Source organism: Pan troglodytes, chromosome 8, assembly GCF_028858775.2.
Source record: "Pan troglodytes isolate AG18354 chromosome 8, NHGRI_mPanTro3-v2.0_pri, whole genome shotgun sequence".
Lineage (NCBI taxonomy): Eukaryota > Metazoa > Chordata > Mammalia > Primates > Hominidae > Pan > Pan troglodytes.
Genome location: NC_072406.2, coordinates 37,036,577 through 37,058,625, shown reverse-complemented (window position 1 = coordinate 37,058,625; position 22,049 = coordinate 37,036,577). Strand labels below are relative to the sequence as shown.

Below are 22,049 nucleotides of genomic sequence, written 5' to 3'. Positions count from 1 at the left end.
ATTATAACTTAGTTACATAGATAAAACCCAATAAAGAATCGGCACAACCATTGCCTGCTCAATGCACACTCTTCTTGAACTTGGAGTACGCAAGTAGCAACAGAAAATAGGAGTGCAGGTAACAGAGCACGAGAGACACAATATATCAGAGGTTAATAAGAAGCCATGCCAATTGGCTTAGGTAGAGTTCATAACCAAGAATCAAAAAGTAAATGCAACAAAAACAAAGATAAATAAATGGGACCTAATTAAACTAAAAAGCTTCTACACAGCAAAAGAAATAATCAGCAGAGTGAACAGACAACACACAGAGTAGGAGAAAATTTTTGCAAAGTATGCATTTGAAAAAGGACTGATATCCAGAATCTACAAGGAACTCAAACAAATCAGCAAGAACAAAACAAATAATCCCACCAAAAAGTGGGCAAAGGACATGAATAGACAATTCTCAAAAGAAGATATACAAATAACCAACAAATGCATGAAAAATGTTCAACATCACTATCAGGGAAATGCAAATCAAAACCACAATGAGAAACCACCTTACTCCTGTAAGAATGGCCACAATTTAAAAATAAAGAAATAACAGATGTTGGCGTTGATGTGGTTAAAAGGGAAAACTTTGACACTGCTGGTGGGAATGTAAACTAGCACAACCACTATGGAAAACATAGAGATTCCTTAAATAAGGAAATATGTTTATAGTGGAATCTCTATGGAAAACATAGAAATTCCGTAGGTAACTAAAAGAAGAACTATCGTTTGATCTAGCAATCCTATTACTGGGTATCTACCCAGAGGAAAAGAAGTAATTATATGAAAAAGACACTTGCACATGGATGTTTATAGCAGCACAATTCACAATTGCAAAAATGTGGAACCAGCCTAAATGTCCATCAACCAATGAGTGGATAAAGAAAATGTGGAATACTACTCAGCCATAAAAAGGCATGAAATAATGTCATTTGCAGCAACCTGGATGGAGTTGGAGACCATTATTTTAAGTGAAGTAACTCAGGAATGGAAAATCAAACATCATATGTTCTCACTTATAAGCAGGAGCTAAGCTATGAGGATGCAAAGGCGTAAGAATGATATAATGGACTTTGGGAACTCAGGGGGAAGGGTATGAGTTGAGTGAGGGATAAAAGACTACACATTGGGTAGAGTGTACATTGCTTAGGTGATCAGTGTACCAAAATCTCAGAAATCACCACTAAAGAACTTTTCCATGCAACCAAACACTAACTGTTCCCCCAAAATAAGTGAAATAAATAAAAAAAAAAAAACACGTTAAGAAGTGGACATTTGAAGTGAAACCTGGAGGTGTTCTAGCAGTTTTTGCTTTTTCTGCTAAGGATACATAGAAGGAAAAAAAGCATTGAGTTAGAAGACATTGATTCAAACTAGTGTACCTCTAGTCTTGACCAAAACAACTAACTCTGGCTTTTTCCTTAGATATTTTAAGAGAGATAATTTACTTCAAACTATACTACAAGGCTACAGTAACCAAAACAGCATGGTACTGGTACCAAAACAGATACATAAGCCAATGGAATAGAACAGAGCCTCAGAAATAACATCACACATCTACAACCATCTGATCTTTGACAAACCTGACACAAACAAGCAATGGGAAAAAGATTTCCTACTTAATAAATGGTGTTGGGAAAACTGGCTAGCCATATGCAGAAAACTGAAACTGGACCCCTTCCCTACACCTTATAAAAAATCAACTCAAGATGGATTAAAGGCTTAAATGTAAGACCTAAAACCATAAAAATCCTAGAAGAAAACCTAGGCAATACCATTCAGGACATAGGCATGGGCAAAGACTTCATGACTAAAACACCAGAAGCAATGGCAACAAAAGCCAAAATTGACAAATGGGATCTAATTAAATTAAAGAGCTTCTGCACAGCAAAATAAACTATCATCAGAGTGAACAGGCAACCTACAGAACGGGAGAAAATTTTTGCAATGTATCCATCTGACAAAGGGCTAATATCCAGAATCTACAAAGAACTTAAACAAATTTGCAAGAAAAAACAAACAACCCCATCAAAAAGTGGGCGAAGGATATGAACAGACATTTCTCAAAAGAAGACATTTATGCAGCCAACAAACGTGTAAAAATGCTCATCATCACTGGTCATTAGAGAAATGCAAATCAAAACCACAATGAGATACCATCTCATGCCAGTTAGAATGGTGATTATTAAAAAGTCAGGAAACAACAGATGCTGGAGAGGAAGTGGAGAAATAGGAATGCTTTTATACTGTTGGTGGGAGTGTAAATTAGTTCAACCACTTTGGAAGACAGTGTGGCGATTCCTCAAGGATCTAGAACCAGAAATACCATTTGACCCAGCAATCCCATTACCGGGTATAAACCCAAACGATTATAAATCATTCTGCTATAAAGACACATGCACACGTATGTTTACTGCAGCACTATTTAGAATAGCAAAGACTTGGAACCAACCCAAATGTCCATCAATGATAGACTGGATAAAGAAAATGTGGCACATATACACCATGAGATACTATGCAGCCATAAAAAAGGATGAGTTCATGTCCTTTGCAGGGACATGGATGAAGCTGGAAACCATCATTCTCAGCAAACTATCACAAGAACCGAAAACCAAACACCACATGTTCTCCTAATGTAGAAATACCTAATGTAAGTGACAGGTTGATGGGTGCAGCAAATCACCATGGCATGTCTATACCTATGTAACAAAACTGTATGTTCTGCACATATACCCCAGAACTTAAAGTATAACAATAAAAATAAATAAATAAATAGAGTTAAAAAAAGAGATAATTTATATGATCTTTAGGTTTCTATGCCACTGTAAAACTCGGAGACTGTTAATTCTCTTTTCCACAGTGATTCATGCTTCTCTAATGCAAGTGCATTTAGTTTTTCATCACATTTTTGAGTTATTGATCTCTCTACCCTAAGCAGGCTATGCCAGGGTAACCAAAACTACAGATCAGCTCAGAGAAAACCCCAGATTAACTTTAAGAGGTGACTCTATACTCCTTTCCTGACATACTGAATTTCAACAGAATCTAGGAAGAAAATAAAGTACGGTAAGAAGAATTACTTATATTTATTACTTCTCATTCATTAGTAGGTGGGATAATTTTTTTTTTTTTTTTTTTTTTTTTTTTTTTGAGACAGAGTATCACTCTGTCGCCCAGGCTGGAGTGCAGTGGTGCAATCTCAGCTCACTGCAACCTCCGCCTCCCAGGTTCAAGCAATTCTCCTGCCTCAGCCACCTGAGTAGCTGGAATTACAGGTGCCTGCCACCACACCCAGCTAATTTTTGTATTTTTAGTAGAGATGGGGTTTCACCATGTTGGTCAGGCTGGTCTCGAACCCCTGACCTCGTGATCCACCCGCCTCGGCCACCCAAACTGCTGGGATGACAGGCGTGAGCCACTGCGCCCGGCCAATATATATATATATTTTTTTGAGACAGAGTCTTGCTCTGTCACCCAGGCTCGGGTGCAGGGGTATGATCTCGGCTCACTGCAACCTCTGCCTCCCAGATTCAAACAATTTTCCTGCCACACCCTCCCAGGTAGCTGGGATTACAGGCGGCTGCCACCACGCCTGGCTAATTTTTTTATTTTTAGTAGAGGCAGGGTTTACCATTTTGGCCAGGCTGATCTCAAACTCCTGACTTCAAGTAATCCACCCGCCTTGGCCTCCCAAAGTGCTGGGATTAAAGGCATGAGCCACCGTGCCCAACCTGGGCGAAAATTTTAAATAAGATTAGTCAAGAAATGGAAAACTCTAGAAGTAAGTGTAATTTTTCATATTCACACAGTCATAGCTCATACTATATTTAATTGGAGAAAAGTTGCCATTAAATACTCTTAAGCAAATTAAGTATGTTTACTTTTCATTTGTACAGTGGCTACTCAGAGTAAGCTATGCAAATTGTAGCAAAAGTATGAGGAGAAATGTAATGACCCATATAGATATGTAATACATGGATCTGGATGAACTGGTCTCAGTAATGAGCCAAAACTATGAATTTAATAACTGTGAGCATAAGTTGCCAGTGCTCTGTTGATTACATACTGTACCCTTGACCTCTGATCTTCTCAACAAATGAGTGGAATTGGTCCTAAAGGCAGTCAGATAAAGAAAGGCACATAATCAATATAAATCCATTGCTGCTTCTGGAAAATACTAGAAAAAGTATAAGTCCTATCAATGGATGATACCCATTGACTGGTATTATCAGCTTGCTCCTTATTATTAGGAAAAAGCCATACACTGAGTGCACCTTTTCAAGACATTGCCTATCCACAGCCATGACTGCCTTCAGGCTACTTCACTGTGCACTGGTCTAAGATAACTACAGTCATCAGCAGGGTCCAGAATAAATTTGAGTGCCACTAGCAAGAGGACACACTTTTTGTTCTCCAAGTATTAATATAGAGGTGGACAATGTTGAGCTCCAGGTATCTAAAGGTGATCTCAATCTACATGTGCTATAGAAAAGAAGATGCATGTAAGTTTACTCCTTAAACATAAAGAATAAGGCAAGGTATGCAATCAACCAGGGGCTGATAATAGAGTTTTCCTGGTATGGGTACATGCATAGTATTTGCAACAGAGTAAGATTTTATTCTCTATAGCAATTGTAGGTATGTAAATAGAGAGCCCATTGTGCTTGACTTAGAGTATTCATGCAGGATATGAGCTCTTGAGAACACTGGACACACATTAACTAAGTCATTAATCCTCACCACTACTTCTCCCCATAAACCACATATTATTATTCTTTAATGGTTGACGAAATTCAATCCAGAAGGATAATTGCCTTGCTCAAGGCCACAGAGGGAGTCTGTGTCAGAAGAGAATTAGACTTGAGTGATTTTTGGCCTGCAGGCTTGTACTAGGACCACCAGGTCATGTGTGATGGAAGAGCCTTTCTTGAATTGTATGCTGTGTGTGCATGCATGTGTGTGTTTGTGTGTGTGTATACTCATGTCTGCAGGGATAAGTATACATATTAGGACAGCAAGGCCCTATAGACAATGTATCCTTTAATTTATTTCAATATTAGAAAAGCATTTACAGTTTTGTGATGCATTTATTAACTCTGAAATTTGTTCTCATCCTTTCCCACTTCTTTGTTTTGTTTAAGATACAATAATCCTGGGCAACAAATACAAATGCTGAAAACAGAAGAGCTTATTCTGAATTGCAGAGTGCCACCAGAAAGATTTTTCAGGAACTAGCTAACCAATCACAAAGTGTTAACTCATTTTATTAACTTATCTGATGAGTGAATTGCTTTTTTGTGTAGAAAGGTGGTCTAGCATCATGGTGAAATGTGCAAGTACAATGCTCAAAACCACTGGAATTAGAATTCTGGCTCTACTTCTTATTGTCTGCATCATCTTGGGAAAATAACTCAAAACTCTGTGATATGGTTTGGCTCTATGTTCCCATCCAAATCTTTTGTCAGATTGTAATTCCCATGTGTCAGGGGAAGTGCATGGTGGGAGGTGACTGAATCATGGGGGCGGATTTCTCCCTTGTTTTTCTTGTGATAGTGAGTGAATTCTCATGAGATTTGATGGTTTAAAAGTGTGGCACTTCCTCCTTCGCTCTCTCTTTTTCTCCTGCTTCACCATGGTAAGATGTGCTTGTTTCTCCTTCGTCTTCCGCCATGACTGTAAGTTTCCTGAGGCCTCCTCAGCCATGCAGAACTGAGTCAATTAAATCTCTTTTCTTTATAAATCTCAGGTAGTTCTTTACAGCAGTGTGAGAATGGACTAATACACTCTCTGTCTGTTTCCTTATCAGCAAAATAGGAATAGCAATAGGACTATGACACAGGATTGTTGTGAGGACTATATGAGTCAGTGTATTTATAATGTGCTTAGAAGGGTGCTGGCCACATAGGAAGAGCCCAATAGAGGTTAGGTATCATCGTTGTCGTCATCATCATCATCATCACAAATATATAAGAGATGGAAGCTATTTTTCAAACCAAGGTTGAAGTCAGTATTTATATCCTCTTCTAAAGAAAGTTGTTCTTTAGAACAGTTAAAAGTTAAACATAAAATAAATAAATAAATAAATAAATAAATAAATAAATAAGTAAATAAGATCAGGACAAAACAATTTAGGGTCAGAGGAACCAGAAAGTCCAGGAAGAAATACCACATTCTAAGATATTGGCTCATATCCTCATCCTGAATAAAATTATTGACATATATCAACACATACACTTCAACATTCACTTTCCATTTGGTGGGTTTGTATCATGAAAAAATTCTCCATAGGTGAACATGAGTTTCAAGGCTGTTGTCCTAAGGATTATTGATTGCCAGGCTCTTCTGTTCTAGGGATCAATTGAGACCATTGGTTCAGAATAAAAACACACCAGTATCACACTGATATGGTTACCCTCATCATGAAACATGGGTATATGGTGCCATCAGATTGGAACAGGCAAAGATAAGTACATTAGGTAAATGAAGCACACGAATATATTGCTTATATACAGAAAATAATGCCATGTGTTTTGGTCCCCAAATAATCAGAATTTTAAAAGCTTCTTGGAAATTAAAAATATGACGATGATCAAAACTAGATAGCAGAAGAGTTGGAATACAAGATTAAGAAAATCTCCTAGAAAAACTCAAGAGATAAAAGCTTAAAAATATAAGGGAAAGATGAGTATCAGAAAAATTGGTGGGGTAGATTCAAGAGCCAACTCCTAGGAGGTCCATAAAGAGAGAACTAGAGCAAATACGGAGAAAGAAATTATCAAAGAACTGATAGGAAAGAATACTCAGAACCGAAGGCCATTATTCCTCAAATTGAAAGAGCCCATCAAGCCAAAATGAATGAATAAAACACCTACACTTTTAAATACTTCAGTGAAATTTCAGAACATCAAGGATAAAGAAGGAGATCCTTAAAGCTTCGAGAGAGAGAGAGAAAAAAATCACCTACAAAGGAAACTGAATCTTTGAACAACACAGGACTTCTCATCAACACTTCTAGATCTCAAAAGACAATGGAGAAAGGCCTTTAACATTATGAGGAAAAAATTATTTTTGGTCTAAAAATCTATGCCTGTCCAAAGTATCATTGAAATGTGAAAATAAAATAAAGATGTTTTTTGGACATGCAAACATTTAGAAAGTTTACCTGTCATTTAGTTTTCCTTAAGCTTATTGGGAATGTACTTTCACAAAATAATAAAAGAAAGTAAGAGATACCTGTTCAGGAGTTCTAGAAATCAGGCAGGAAAGAGCAGGGCAGAAGAACTGAGGAATGCATAGAAAAGCATCTAGAAAAAAAGGGGCGTTCTATGACTATAACCATGACCACACAGTCCTTTGGAGGATAGAGATGCTGAGGACAGAAGACTAAAGACTTTAAAACTGTAAGAGAAAATGATTTAGCACACTTTTCAGCTTAGTAATGAAAGGATTTATGAGGTCATATTAGTTACACACTGTACTGATTTTCAACTTTTAGAATTAGCCTATAGATGGATGATGGAAAACTAATTATGATAACCAAGCATAACTATTATCAATATTTTAATACCCAAATAAAAGTACGGAAGAGAAAATTTAAGAAGCGGAGAGGGGAGCATGGAAAAGAGGTGAAAGGAAGGGTCACTACACTAGTCTAAGAAATACACTAAATGGGAGACACACTTAAAAAAAAAGTCAGAAATGTATCAGGGTGCCCTCATTTAACAAATTACACAAGAAAGAAATAAAACCTGACACGTGATAAGCTACGTCAAGATTAAGCTAAACCTTGTGGACCAAATGAAATAAACATTCTAAAGAACTAACACAAAAATCTTAGTGAGGAGGACAAAAACACCATATCAATTCAACATAAATCTCAGATGGTGTGGCTATTATTGGATTTCTTGATCTTACGACAACCACGTTCCGTGAAAGCCTAATGCAACAGAGCTATCTTAGAAAGAGACTCATAGTCCGATTTGCCAACTATTAAAGGTTTCTATTGGTGCTATATGATACAATGTGTTGGATTTTAAAAATACTGATTAAAGAATAAAAACAAATATGCGTGATGATGATGTCTTTCAAAAATAATCCAGTCCTGCTGCCAGTATCAAAATGTCTTGTCATAGAATACTTCCTTTTCCTCTCAGAGAAACTCAAAAAATCCCCCAACTCATTATTTTATAATTTACCTCCAGTTTATTTATTTATTTATTTTTTTACAAAAGTATGTCTTATTTATATTGATCTTGGACTTTAATACTCACTCTTGGTTTTAAATGACTTTGAACTAATCCCAACCCAGACCTTTTATCAAAGAAAATTATTTTCACCCACTAAGTCTATTTAAAAATGATCTCACAGGTCGCCATGAAAAGGTCAGCATTTTGAATAAATCTTTGGAATAAGCACTGAGCCTCGGATTGTTTGTTTAAAAAAGGATATACTCTGTATAAATGTTTGGACGCTCTTTAGGTTGAGGTAGTTGACATTCCTTTTCTAAGAATTTTTCATGTCTTTATACATAGTCTAACAGAAAAGAAAGTTTTTCTTTCATGCAGCCAAAATTCATTCTATTCAGCCACTTCTGTCAATACTTCTAAGGTCTTCTAGTGTTCATTGCATGTGCCTTTTATGAAGCATTTTGGTCTCTGTTTTTTATACAAGCATGTCATTGATCACAGTGGATGAAACAATAATAATAAAACTAAGGGAAAACTTAAAATTTTCCAGACAGATACTTACATCTTCGAAATAGTACAGGGCACAAAAGTGTATCATTGCGTATTTGTTTGTCATAGTTTTTAATGGAGAAGAGGTCAGGTTTAAAATTATAAAATAGACTTTTTAGAAAATAAAAACTCCCAGTTATAAGAATGAGAATATTAAAACAATTTTTTATCTTACTATAAAATCACAGGGCCAAATATTACATTTGTAGTAGAGAACTAAAACTCTATTAAAATAAGTATTATAAATGCTGCTTAGTGATTTAATATGTAGTTCTTGGTACAATGGGGGAAATTACTATTATATTTTTAGCAGCTATGATTTCATTGCCCTCTGTGATTATATACGCTAAAATAACAGATAGCTTAAGTTACTACATTTCTCAATTCCTGGGCAAATATCCACCAATACTCTTGCTAGGTGAAACATTCCAACATTCACCTGAGAAGGCTAATTTAAATGCTCCAGGTAGCAACACTAGCAGGAATTTTAATCACGCTTTTCAAGGAACCATACGTTAGTATTTTCAGATACAATTCATTTTTAAAAGAGACTAAACAATTAAGCATGCAACACTTCCATTGCTGGTTAATGATGAGGTTTTAGAGCAATTTCCTTCTTTTTTTTGTTTCTATTCATATAGGTAAAGGGTAAGAAACTTTGAATATGATTGGATTATGAAAGACTACAAAACACGACCAAGAATAAAATCTGTTATTCTGGAAGACAAGTGAAAACAATCAGCATTTCTTATCTCATTCATTAATTAATGACAGAAAGTTCTATCACCTCCATCTTCCTAATAATTATTGGTTATTTTTAGCAACACACTCCAGGATTTTAGAAAATTTCACATTCAATCAAATGGATAAGTTTTGAAGCCATGAAAGTCTCATTCATTGAAGTTACCGGTCAGTATTGTTAAGCAGGAAGTTTCTAAGCAAACGTTCACAAAAGCAGTGGATTTCAAACATTACCTTTGTGTGGTGTAGCTTTCCGCTGTGCAGGAGTTGCCGCCGTTTGCACCTGCTGCTGTTTGACCAAATTTCCTTCACTCCCAGTTCTCAAAATCTTCTCACCTAAGCTGTTTTTTTTCTGTTTGCTGTTCAAATCATCTCGCCTAGCTGATGGCAGCTTAGAAGCTGCATTAGAGAAGAAAGGTCTAGCCAAGCGAGAGGGTTTGGACATTTTAAATGGCAGAAAAAAACAACAAGAAAAAAAAAAAACAACAAAACTCCAGAATGTTACCTGCTGGGGCAGCAGATTCTAAAAAATCCTTTGAGCTTCACTTTTCAACGGACACAGTTACAGTATGAAGTGCAGCTGGACGGAAAGTGCTGGGCTGCCCTTTGGATCTCTTTTAAACACAAGGCTTCATGCAGCCCCGTAGCCCATTTACGGGACCTGTGGAATGTAAATCTGTGTTTCTAAGATGCCGGTGACAGTTCTGCAATGGTAAATGCTCCAATTCAGAGCAAACGGCAGATGCTGCAATAGGGAATATGAAACGCGCACACACACACACACACACACACACTCACACACACGATACTCCCTTGCATGCACAGACTACACACCAGACAGCCTAGAAGGGGAAAAATAATGTAAATATTACCCCACCCACTCAGGTACAATACATAAAAATGAGCCAGATGTGTGGTTGATATTATTATGAAGTGCATACCACGTTCAGTTTCCAGGCATTAGTTCAAGCAAATATTTCCTTGCTTTAGCACATTCCTATAGTATATTCCAAGAGGTGACCGTGAAACGAATGCCCACCTTACATAATTACTTCTCCTGCTGTTTACAGAACAGGCACAGCACCATGACAAAGTAAGAAAACAGAAGAACGTAATTTCCAACCTCTTTGGGCTGCCATAGGGTACCGACTAACTGATAAAATGGGCAATTGTGTGTCTGTGTGATGTGTTATGGGATGTGTATGTATGTGTGTATGTGCATATGTGTGTGCATCAGAGAGAGAGAGTCAGGGAAAGAGATATAAATTATTTTACCTTTTAAAGAGTTCGGAGTTTATTCTAACAAATACTTGTACTTAGCGTGCTTTACAAAAAACAACAGTCATGATGTAAAAATCAAATGTGTTCAAGGGGTCACATTTTTCAAGGCTGAAAACATTCCTTCCAACAATTGAACATGTAGCCCATACCAGAAGCATACAACCTCTCCTCCACTAAGGATAACCATTTTCCCTCTTAGTTTCCCACATCAGTGATTTTTATGACTTGAGGTTAAGCTGTTTCCAACCTCGATTATTCTGTGTTCCCTTGGGGAGAGTCTATACAAACTCTCTATGAACTATAAAAAGGTTCTGGGAAGATGTGGTCATATAACTCCACTCCAAGTGTAAATACCGTGCTATTCCCCATTTACAGTTGATAAATGTGAAGCTACTTAGCACTTTATCAGACACAGTTATGTGCTGGAAAGAGTATAAATTTTGGAATCAATGGGAACAGGAGTTACCTCTAAATTCTAAATGTGGGCCCAGTCCTGGGCAAGTTACCCTCCCTGGTTTTTCGTTATTAAAGTTGGGATAGTAATTTTTGCCATGTAGAGTTACTACATAGATCAACTGAAATGACAACTCTGCACCTTGTCGGGCACATGGTAGCACTCAATAAATACTTTCCTTAGCCCGTCTTTTTCAAAACTTCAGTTTTAATGATTCCTAACAGGTCTAGCACAGCCTTATGAAAAATGTCAGTTACAAAATCAATTCTTCACTCAGACCACAGAGTCCATAGTAGGATCACACTCATAATCTCAGCCTTATAAACTGGGAGGAAAAAATGTGGGAGTAAACCCTTAATATTATGAGAAGTGTCCTGCAAAGGTAATGAACCACCATGTTTGCAAATACTGCTGTATCATAAAATCCACTCCATTAAATTTAGTAAAGCATAAGTACAAAATTTAAGCTAGCCCTTTTACTCTTCATAATTCTGTCCAAATAAGAAAGTCCATGCTTTCATTTCTCCAAATTATCTTTTATGTCTGCCCAAGAACCATTGCTTTCTCATGCTTCTTCAGGTTTCTTCAGTTCCCTCATCATATTAGCAGTCGCCTTTCTTTTCAGGAATAGATTTCACAAAGAAACTAACCTTGGCTACTTTATAGGCTGTCAAATGAAGAGCATTCCAATTGTGCAGGGATGGAGAAGAGAGGAACCAGTCAGGATTCTCCACCCACTAGCCAAGTGGCTACTCCAGAGACCAGGCTCACATTTTAGATTCATGCCTCAGAATAATGACTGACAGTGACATAGCTCGGACCCTGGCGGATACAAATCACATGACTTCGAGGGCTGTGGTACCTGGCAAAGGACTTTGGCGTGGGAAGCTGACTGGAAGGATCAGTGCCAGGAAAGAAGTGTGACTGCATCTTGACACCATTTAAAACAGGTGGTTTTATCCCATGCAGTGTGGATAGAAGCATTTCAGAGGAATAGAATGATGTCTCATTATAGCACACTTTCCTTCTCTGGGAGAGCCAGTGTAATTAGACTAATTTTACAAGGAAAAGGGGAAAAATCAAGGGGATTATGCTATAGGCCACTTGTAGAGTTGGGAATTGTATTAGTCAGGGTTCTCCAGAAAAACAGAGCCAGTGGGAGATTATATCTATATCTATATCTATATCTATCTATATCTATATCATGCCAATAAGATACATATGGATATGTCCATATATAAATATGTATATATATTCATCTGTATGCATACATATGTATATACAAATGTCCCTTGACGTACAATGGGGGTAGGTCCTGATAAATCCACTGAAAGTTGAAAATAGGGTAAGTCAAAAATGCACTGGATGTACCCAGCTTACCAAACATCATAGCTTAGCCAAGCCTGCCTTAAACCTGCCCAGAACACTTACAGCAGCCTACAGCTGGGCAAACCATCTGGCCACACAAAACACTATAGAGTATCTGTCATTTACCCTCTCAATTGTGTGGCTGACCAGGGGGTGTGGCTCACTGCTGCTGCCCAGCATATTGAGGGAGTATTGCGTTGTATATCACTAGCCTGGGAATCGACCACATTTCAAAATTCAAAGTATGGTTTCTACTGAATGCATATTGTTTCCCCCATTGTAAAGTGAAAAAATCCTAAGTGGAACTATCATATGTTGGGGACTGTGTGTATATCAACAGAATATATACATATGTATGACATAGATGTCTGCACTGCTGGGGTGGGGGTGGAGTGGAGTGCGGCTAGGGCAGCTGTCTTTAGGCCAGGGTGGTTTTTCCAAACCTGAGAGACTATAGAATCAGCTGGAGAACCTCTAAAAAAAATTGGCATATCTGGGCTCCATCTCAGGCCCAGTGAATTAGAATTTCTGGAAAAAGCCCAAGAGAGGGTCCCAGAAATTTACAACAACAATTTTCAGCTGGGTGCGGTGGCTCATGTCTGTCATCCCAGCACTTTGGAAGGCCAAGGTGGGTGGATCACCTGAGGTTAGGAGTTCGAGACCAGCCTGGCCAACATGGTGAAACCTTGTTTCTACGAAAAATACAAAACTTAGCCGGGCATGGTGGCACATGCCTAGAGTCCCAAGAGGCTGAGGCAGGAGGATCACCTGAGCCCTGGAGGCAGAGGTTGCAGTGAGCTGAGATCGTGCTACTGCACTCCAGCCTGGGTGACAGAGTGAGACTGTGTCTCAAAAAAAAAAAAAAAAAAAAAGCAATTCTCAGGTGATTGTCATGCCCAGTGGGCTTTGGAATCAGCTGCTTGTCTGAGCCACTGGAAGCCGTCTCCCTTCCCTGTGCCCGTGCTAGCAACTACTGGATCCAATTTTCCTCGGCTGCCCTCCCAGGTGCTACTGCACCTTAGGGGGATAGGTCACTTGCAGGGCTGCTTGCTCATTTTTGCTCCTTCCATTTTGTAGGGACTACCTGCCATAAACAGGTTAGGTCCCTTTATGGAGACACTGGGGAACCTGCCCGAGAACACCAAGCTCATTTCACTTGTCACCTAATCAGTGTTTCAGTGACCACGCTTGGTTTGAGCTGTAATACTTAGGGCAAATGTATCCCCTGTCACTCAAGAAACAGACTTCACATGTCTGTACCAAAACTCATGCATCTGTTTAAGTAAAGCTGGTTCATCCACAAAGTCAATATTTTAAAGCGCATTGAAGAGCACCATGTGGTTTATTATTTTTCTTCTCCACTCAGTGGAGGTTTCCTGAAATGCTTTGTCATTTTAGTGTATATCAAACCCTCAGGCCATCATAAAGGCTGAACACAGGGCCATGGTCAACAATGCATGGTATATTTTCATTTCAAACCAAAGAAAGAATAGAAAGTTGACAGAGAAACGTTTGCTTGGTCATGCAGTTTCAAGCCTGCCCAACAAAAAACCCTTACAAAAAAAAAAGGCAGAAATAAAGAAGAGAGGTTTTATTAATTTGTTTCTATCCTTACGTCATTCCTAACAAAGGATGTGAGTTGGCTTGCAAAATACATACACTACTAAGATAAAATTTGTGTGACATTAAAATAAGAAATGAATAATCATAGAGGCTGGAGGAAAAGAAATTTGGCTGTGAGCTTCCTAGCACCAAAGCAAAAAAGGAAAGAGAAGAGTTTGTAGAGTCTATGTTATTTTTATCATTAGTTTGAGTTCAAAAATAAGGAAGTAGCCATTAGATCACAGTGATATTGTTTGAATTGTGAGTAATCTCAGGGTAAAAGACCAGTTTCTAGAGAACAAACCCTGTCTCACTCTGGGAATAGTACACACCTATAAAGCTTATTCCAAGAATGCTGCTTTAATCTGGAATAGACAATCTGTCTCCTGTGATCAACAGGCAACTTGCCCATCTACTCCAGAGCCTAAGACTTCCAGACTGAGATCATTCACCAGCTGATCAGGTTTGCTCTGAGATTTACTTTGAATTCGTGGGCTATATTCCATTTTTTTGTTTTTTTGTTTTTTTGAGACAGAGTCTTGCTCTATTGCCCAGGCCAGGGTGCAGTGGTGCGATCTTGGCTCACTGCAACCTCTGCTCCCTGGGTTCAAGTGATTCTCATGCCTCATCCTCCTGAGTAGCTGGGATTACAGGCACCTGCCACCATGCCTGGCTAGTTTTTTATTTTTTATTTTTTTAGTAGAGACAGGGTTTCACCAAGTTGGCCAGGCCAGTCTTGAACTCCTGACCTCAGGTGATCCTCCTGCCTTGGCCTCCCAAAGTGCTGGGATTATAGGCGTGAGCCACTGGGCCGGGACTGGGTTTTATTCCTATGTGTGGTCCCTTCTAGGCTAGTATCTCCCCACAATGACCTAATCCTAGCAGGATTCAACACACTGAACCTTGACATTTGCCTTTTACTTAAGACTTTGTAACAAGCCTCCTGCATGTGCTGGTGACAGCCTCTGCTCTCCAGGGCCCTACGGATCTCCTCCCTGAGTCTCACGATTTCACTGTCAGCACCTCTGGAATTGGCCTGATCATCCTTTGGCCTATTCAGAAAGGATAGGACTGGAAGTTTTCTCCCTGCTTAAAAATTCTAAGTGCTTACCCTGTTGATTTAGTTTGGATGTGTGTCCCTTCCAAGTCTCAACCTCCAATGTTGATGGTGGGCCTAGTGGAGGTGTTTGGGTCATGGGGGTGGATCCTTCATAAATGGCTTGTTATGGTCCTCGTGGTAATGAGTGCGTTCTCACTCTATTAGTTCACTTTATTAGTCTACGTGAGATCTGGTTGTTTAAAATGGGTCGGGGCCCTCCCGTCTCTCTCTTGCTCTCTCTCTTGCCATGTCACTTGCTGGTTCCCCTTCACCTTCTGCCACGATTGCAAGCTTCTGGAGGCCTCACCAGGAGCAGATGCTGGCACTATGCTTCATGTACAGCCTGCAGAACTGTGAGCCAAATAAACGTCTTTTCTTTATAAATTACCCAGTTTCAAGTATTCCTTTATAGCAATGCAAATGGACAAATACCCTGTTCCAAATCCAGCTGCCATGACTTTTTCAGCATGAGAACATCTTCCTGAACCATCTTCAGTGATATCACTATTGAATTATTCATTGTACTTTTGGGCCTCCCTGACCCCCTCCCCACATATATCTCTATTTAGTTTCGTGAGTGGATGCCTCCACACCTGTCTGGAAATCCTTTCTGTTGACGTAAATCCTCACCAAAGAGAGAGAACACTACCGTATTCCAAATATGGGGCTAGCCCTTCCCATGAACTCTCTTCCTGGTTTCTGAACCTTTGCTAAAGCTCCCGGATTCTGCTTTTGTAACTGCCTGAGCTGCCCTGGCTTCAGGATGATCTTTGGCTACTCCAGTGAAGGAGGCGGCTGTTGGGGATCTCCTCCCTGGGGCTGGTTCGAGGCCACAGCCTGCAGTAACCCTGTGCTCCGCTGGCCTTCACCTGGGCTCTAATGAGCAGCTCTACCTGGTAATGTGCACTTCTGTTTTCTGGCAGGATTTGACACCAGTTGTTGCTCATGCATGACTGCACCTTCCATCCATAGCTGGGGGCTGGCTCTGAGGATCTCTTGTGCTCTCCTGGTTCAGCAATGCCTAGCTTTGAGCTGCCTCACACCTCTCTGACTCTGTTCTGTTTTCCAAATCCCAAAGGCATAGCCAACTTTGCTTTTTTGGCAGCACATGAAATCTCCATGTTTACTAGTTCTTTCTCGTAGCTAACCTAAATTCTTCCTATGGGCTTCAAACAAACTTTCTTGCAGTTTTGAACATGGAAATAGAGATCATGTATAAGGGAATACCCTCCCTCGTTTCTTCACAGTCCCTAAGAAGAACCTCACGTGACCACCTCACTGTGCAGCGTCTAACTGGGGTTTCCATCATGAGCTGGTGATACTAATCGGCCCTGAAGCTACACTCTGCCTCAGAAGCTGGAGAGATTAGTCTCTTCCCAGTGTATCAGCACATTGGTGTTGCAGATATGGAGTGTTTTTTCCAAAGTTCTATCTGCTTTCCTATCTTCAAGATGTGAACAAATATCTTGGTGACAATGTACATCCAACTGAGGGTATAAAGGCATCAGGTACCCCAAGACAAAAAATTGCCTCCCAAGAAGAAAATGCTACAGGCTGTGGCAGGGCCCTAGCTCTCCTTGAGATAGTAATGATCATTAAGAACAATTGCTAGCATTTATTGTACACTTACTATATGCCCAACACTGTCCTAAGTCATTTATCCTTCATGGTGACCTGACAAGGTAGACACCATTATTATCTCCATTTAACAGATGAGCAAACTGAAACTCTCAGAGGCCCAGAAACTCACCCAAGATCTCACAGATACTAAGTACAGGAGCGGGAATTGAACTCAGTCAGTCTGGCCCTAGAATCTGCCCTCTTCTCGACAAAGCAAAAAGTCTGGCCGCAATCCACACAAACACTGAGTGTGAACACAGACTGGCTGTTCAGTCACAGCGGTGACCTGGGAAGAGTGCCTCTGTCATCTTGGATGCTGTGTGCCAGACCCCAAAATGCACTGCACTTGGGTGGCTGCAAAGCATCCCCAGATAGGATGTGTGCATGAGCGTCGTGTCATGGGAATCCAGCAGCTCTGATCTGGGAGAACAACATCCTGTGTTGAAGAGCAGATGGGAAGGCAGCAGCCTGGAGGATGTGAGCAGAACAGCTTCCTGTGTGCAGCCAGCAAGCCTCTGCAAAGGTCAGTGGGGAAACGCACTCCAGGATGTCTGCGTCTTCTCCTGAGGTGTAAGGTGCCGGAGCACAGTGTCTGCTGGGCTTCTTGAACTTTTCACCTTTGCCCTGCCTCCTGATCTTGCTTTCTGGCCAGATGTCAAGACAAACAACCTGGTAGCTTGGTAAGCTTTGTCTGACTTCTACTTTTTTTTTTTTTTTTTTTTTTTTTTTTTTTTTTTTGAGACAGGGTCTCATCTTATTGCCCAGGCTGGAATGCAGTGGTGTGCTCATGGCTCACTGCAGCCTCAACCTCCTGTGCTCAGGTGATCCTCCCACCTCAGCCTCTTGAGTAGCTGGGACCACAGGCATGTGCCACCATGCCTGGCTAATATTTTTGTATTTTTCGTAGAGTTGGGGTTTTGCCATGTTGCCCAGGCTGGTCTGGAACTCCTGGGCTCAAGCGATCCGCCCCACCTTGGGCTCCCAAAGTGCTGGGATTACAGGTGTAAGCCACAGCACCTGGCCAGCTTTGTTTGACTTCTAAGCTCACGGTGCCAGAAGACCCCCACTTGTTATGTAATCCAGGAGAAAACACTTCACCTCTCAGGGCCAAATCACTTTGAAAAAGGTGTTGTGGCAACTACGCTGTTTATATTACAGGGTTCTTCCAACAATCAAGTGGGATAATGAATACGAAAGCACTTTGACAATTGTAAGAATGCATATGAATTAAAGGTAATAATTTTAATGGCTATAAAATACCAATGTCCTACTTCATCCTGGCTTAATCCAGTTTTTTTACTTGGTCCTTCCTTAAGATTGGCTTGATATCCTAGCAGAATGTTCTATAGCAAACTTTTTCTGTAACGAGCCAAACAGTAAATATTTTCAGCTTTTTGAACTGTATGGCCTCTGTTCAACTATTCAGCGTCACCAGTGGAGTGTAAAAATAGCCATAGACAAAATGCCAGTGAATGGGCAAGGCTGTGTTCCAATAAAACTTTATTTGTAAAAACAGGTGGCTGGACAGATTTGGTAGTACTTTGTTGACACCTGTTCAGTAGCAGCCAGTTAAAACCATGTATGCATAGTATTCTGATTCCTGTTTCCTTGACCAATACCTGCTATATGGATATTTTGCCTCCCTTTGTGTCTAGATGGGTGAACTCTGTTCTGGTTCCAAACCTAGATGTGAATAATTTCTTAAATTTATCTCACTCTACTATTTGGACATTATATCACATTGAGGGACTTGAGGTAAGTGTCATGATGGTCTCCAAGAACAGCCAATATTGATTCTAACTTAATTATAAAACACAGTGGGAACAGGAGCAAGGTCCACCCCTTTAGCTATTTGGATTATGCCACGCTTTGCCACTTTACACTGATAGTGACTTTATATAGGTGGCCATATGTAGAGAGGCATGGTTTGAGTGCTTGGATAACTGAATTTGTGGTCTGCATTTATCCTGTAAGATTTTTCATGCTTCCTAGATTCAAGACAAAGGCTTGTAAGTTTAGATTCCTCAATTTTATAGTCAAATGCTACAGAAAGATTTCTTGATTTAACAGCTCTAATTTCTAAGAACCCTTTAAAAAGCATTTTTTTATTTCAGTAAAAGTTGCTTTATACCATGATGTCACCCATCTGTGCTTCTATATTGTAAAAGAATCTTAAAATTATTTAGGACATGCTTCATTATGTTATAAAATTGTCAGTGCCAAGAGGAACTTTTTTGGGTTTTTATTGCAAAACACTCCCTTACATAGAAGGCTGAACGACTTATCTGAACCAACAGTGGATTTAGAAGCAGTTTGAAAAGTTGTACAAAAATGTGTTAGACAGCCAGGTTGTGATGGAGGCTGGAGTTTTGTAGTCACAGTTTTTCCATGTGCCATTTTAAGAATTATCTTGGCTCTCAGTGCAAGTTAAAATTTTATATTTGAGAGTAGAATCCTGAGGTAAAAATAAGCTATTTCTTATTAGGGTGGTCTCCAGAGATATTATTGAACGTATAATCTAAAGCATTAAAGCACAACAACCCCAAAGCGCTGGGTGACTTAAAAGTTATTCTTATGACTAATTAGTAATAACAGTAATATATATTCAGATTTATCCCTGAGGCTTTACATACTTGTGACTCTAGTGGGCATGACCTCTTACTTACTTTGAAATGCAAGCGAGGCAATGATGGAGTCTCCTGTCTCTCTTTAAAGGATTCTAATGAGACTTACATAGCTCTGAGGAGGAAAACAAACAGATAAAACTCATGAAGAGGCCAGGCATGGTGGCTCATGCCTGTAATGCCAACACTTTAAGAGGTGGATCACTTGGGCCTCGGAGTTGGAGAACAGCCTGGGCAACATAGTGAGATCCCATCTCTACAAGAAATACAAGACTTACTCCTGAGCAGTAGTCCCAGCTATTTGGGAGGCTGAGGTGGGAAGAATGCTTGCACCTAGGAGGCCGAGGTTGCAGTGGGCCATGATTGCACCACTGCACTCCAGTCTGGATGACAGAACGAGACTCCATCTCAAAAACAAAACAAAATGACAAAACAAAACTATGAATACTTAGGCAATCAGATGGGCTTATTAATTCTTTGACTGTAACTTACAAGGGTAATGGGATTTCATTGGTATAATTTCAAGTTTTCTTCTTCAACTTCTTAGTTATTATAAAGCATTCAACATATTGAATTTTTCTGGTTACTGAAAGCCAAATATTAAAAAAAGAAGAGGTTATTCATAAATTGTAGGTACTTGTGAAAATGTGGGATGACATGTAATTCAATGCACATTTGCTGTTTTTTCTGAGCTACCTATAGAAATCCTTTGTAGTTTCCAATGCTCTGATTTAACGGCAGTGGGAAGTATGCAAAATCATGAGCAAAACTGAATAAACCTAAGAATGTGCTTAGCTTCTAGGAAAATTCTACATATTTAATTAACTTTTGATGGAGCTTGAATAAGGAGAAAGTGAGTCCATTAAAGATTTTGAAAATCATGTGATCATCAACAAAGTAAACACAAATGTTTTTAAATGTGTTTAAAGATACCTTTTCCATTTTCCCTCTTTACTCAAACCACATAAATTTTACACATAAGTGATAAAGAATTGACACACCCACACACACACACAAACAGTGAAATTAAGAAATGGCTTTTTGAATGTGAAATTGCACAGCTTTAAAAATTATTTAAGGCCAATAAGCTCATAAAAAGATGCTCAGCGGCTGGGCATAGTGGTGTGAGCCTGTAATTCCAGCACTTTGAGAGGCCAAGGTGGGCGGATCATTTGAGTCCAGCAGTTTGAGATCAGCCTGGGCAACATGGTGAAACCCTGTCTCTGTGAAAAATATAAAAATTAGCTGGATGTGGTGGCGTATGCTGCGGTTCCGGCTACTCGGGAGGCTGAGATGGAAAGATCACTTTAGCCTGGGAGGTCAAGGCTGCAGTGAGCAGTAATTGTGCCACTGCACTCCAGCCTGGGAGACAGAGCAAGACCCGACTCTAAATAAATGAATGAATGAATGCTCAGCGTCACTAATCATTAGAGAAATGCAACTCAAAAGCACAATGAGGCTCTACATTCATGAGAGTGGATGTTATGAAAAAAACAAAAAACAGAAACAATAGAAAGTAAGTGTTGGTGGGAATGTGAAAAAGTTGAAGCCCTTGTGCACTGTGGGTGGGAATATAAAACGGGATAGTTGCTGTGGAAAATGGAATGGTAGTTCCTCAAAGAATTAAACTTAGAATTACCATAAAATCCAGCAATTCCATTTGTCGGGATATACCCCCCAAAAAACGAAAGCAAAGATTCGAACAGATATTTGTACAGCCATGCTCATAATAGTATTATTAACAAGATCCAAAAGGTAGAAACAACCTTAATGTCTATGGATAAATGAAGAAACAATGATAGATGGATAAACAAAGAGTGGTATATACATACAATGGAATATTCTTTAGCCTTAAAAGGCAGGAACTTCTGACATGTGCTGCAATATATAGATGAACCTTGAGGACATTATACTATGTGAAAAAAGGCAGTCACCAATGGACAAATATTGTATGATCCTACTTATGTGAGGTTCCTAGAGTTGCCAAATTCATGCAGATAGAAAGTAGGATGGTGGCTATCAGGCACTGGGGAAGGGGAAATGAGGAGTTCGTGTTTAATGAGTACAGAGTTCAGGTTGAGGAAGACCAAAAAGTTCCAGAGACAGATGGTGATTATAGTTGCACATCTGTATTAGTCCTTTTTCACACCGCTACAGAGAACTGCCCAAAACTGAGTAATTTATAAAGGAAAGAGGTTTAAGTGACTCACAGTTGCACATGGCTGAAGAGGCCTCAGGAAACTTACAGTCATGGTGGAAGGCGAAGAGGAAGCCAGGCACTTCTTACGTGTTGGCAGGAGAGAGGGAGCAAAGGGGGAAGCGTCACTTTTAAACCATTAGATCTCATGAGAACTCCCTCATTATCATGAGAACAGCAAGTGGGAAACCACCCCCATGATCCAGTCACCTACCATCAAGACCCTCCCTCGACACTTGGGGATTAAAATTTGAGATGAGATTTGGGTGAGGACACAGAGCGAAACTATATCAAT

The 22,049-nt window shown here is 39.6% G+C and overlaps 1 protein-coding gene across 20 annotated transcripts in view; it reads right to left on the bottom strand.

The window, feature by feature from the left end:
* KIAA1217 overlaps positions 1–22,049 on the bottom strand; it is an 854,498-nt gene that overhangs the window by 497,127 nt on the left and 335,322 nt on the right. For 2 of the 20 annotated variants that reach the window (XM_009458063.5, XM_009458064.5), the window contains exon 1: positions 9,744–10,303. The exons of 6 other annotated variants lie outside the window; for them this stretch is intronic. In XM_009458063.5, coding sequence (XP_009456338.3) covers positions 9,744–9,954 — 211 coding nt within the window. In that variant the 5' untranslated portion in view covers positions 9,955–10,303. Of the gene's footprint in view, positions 1–9,743; positions 10,308–22,049 lie in introns of those variants that run through there. 12 more of the 20 variants (XM_009458065.5, XM_063781499.1, XM_016962778.4 and 9 more) reach the window with 10 other exon arrangements.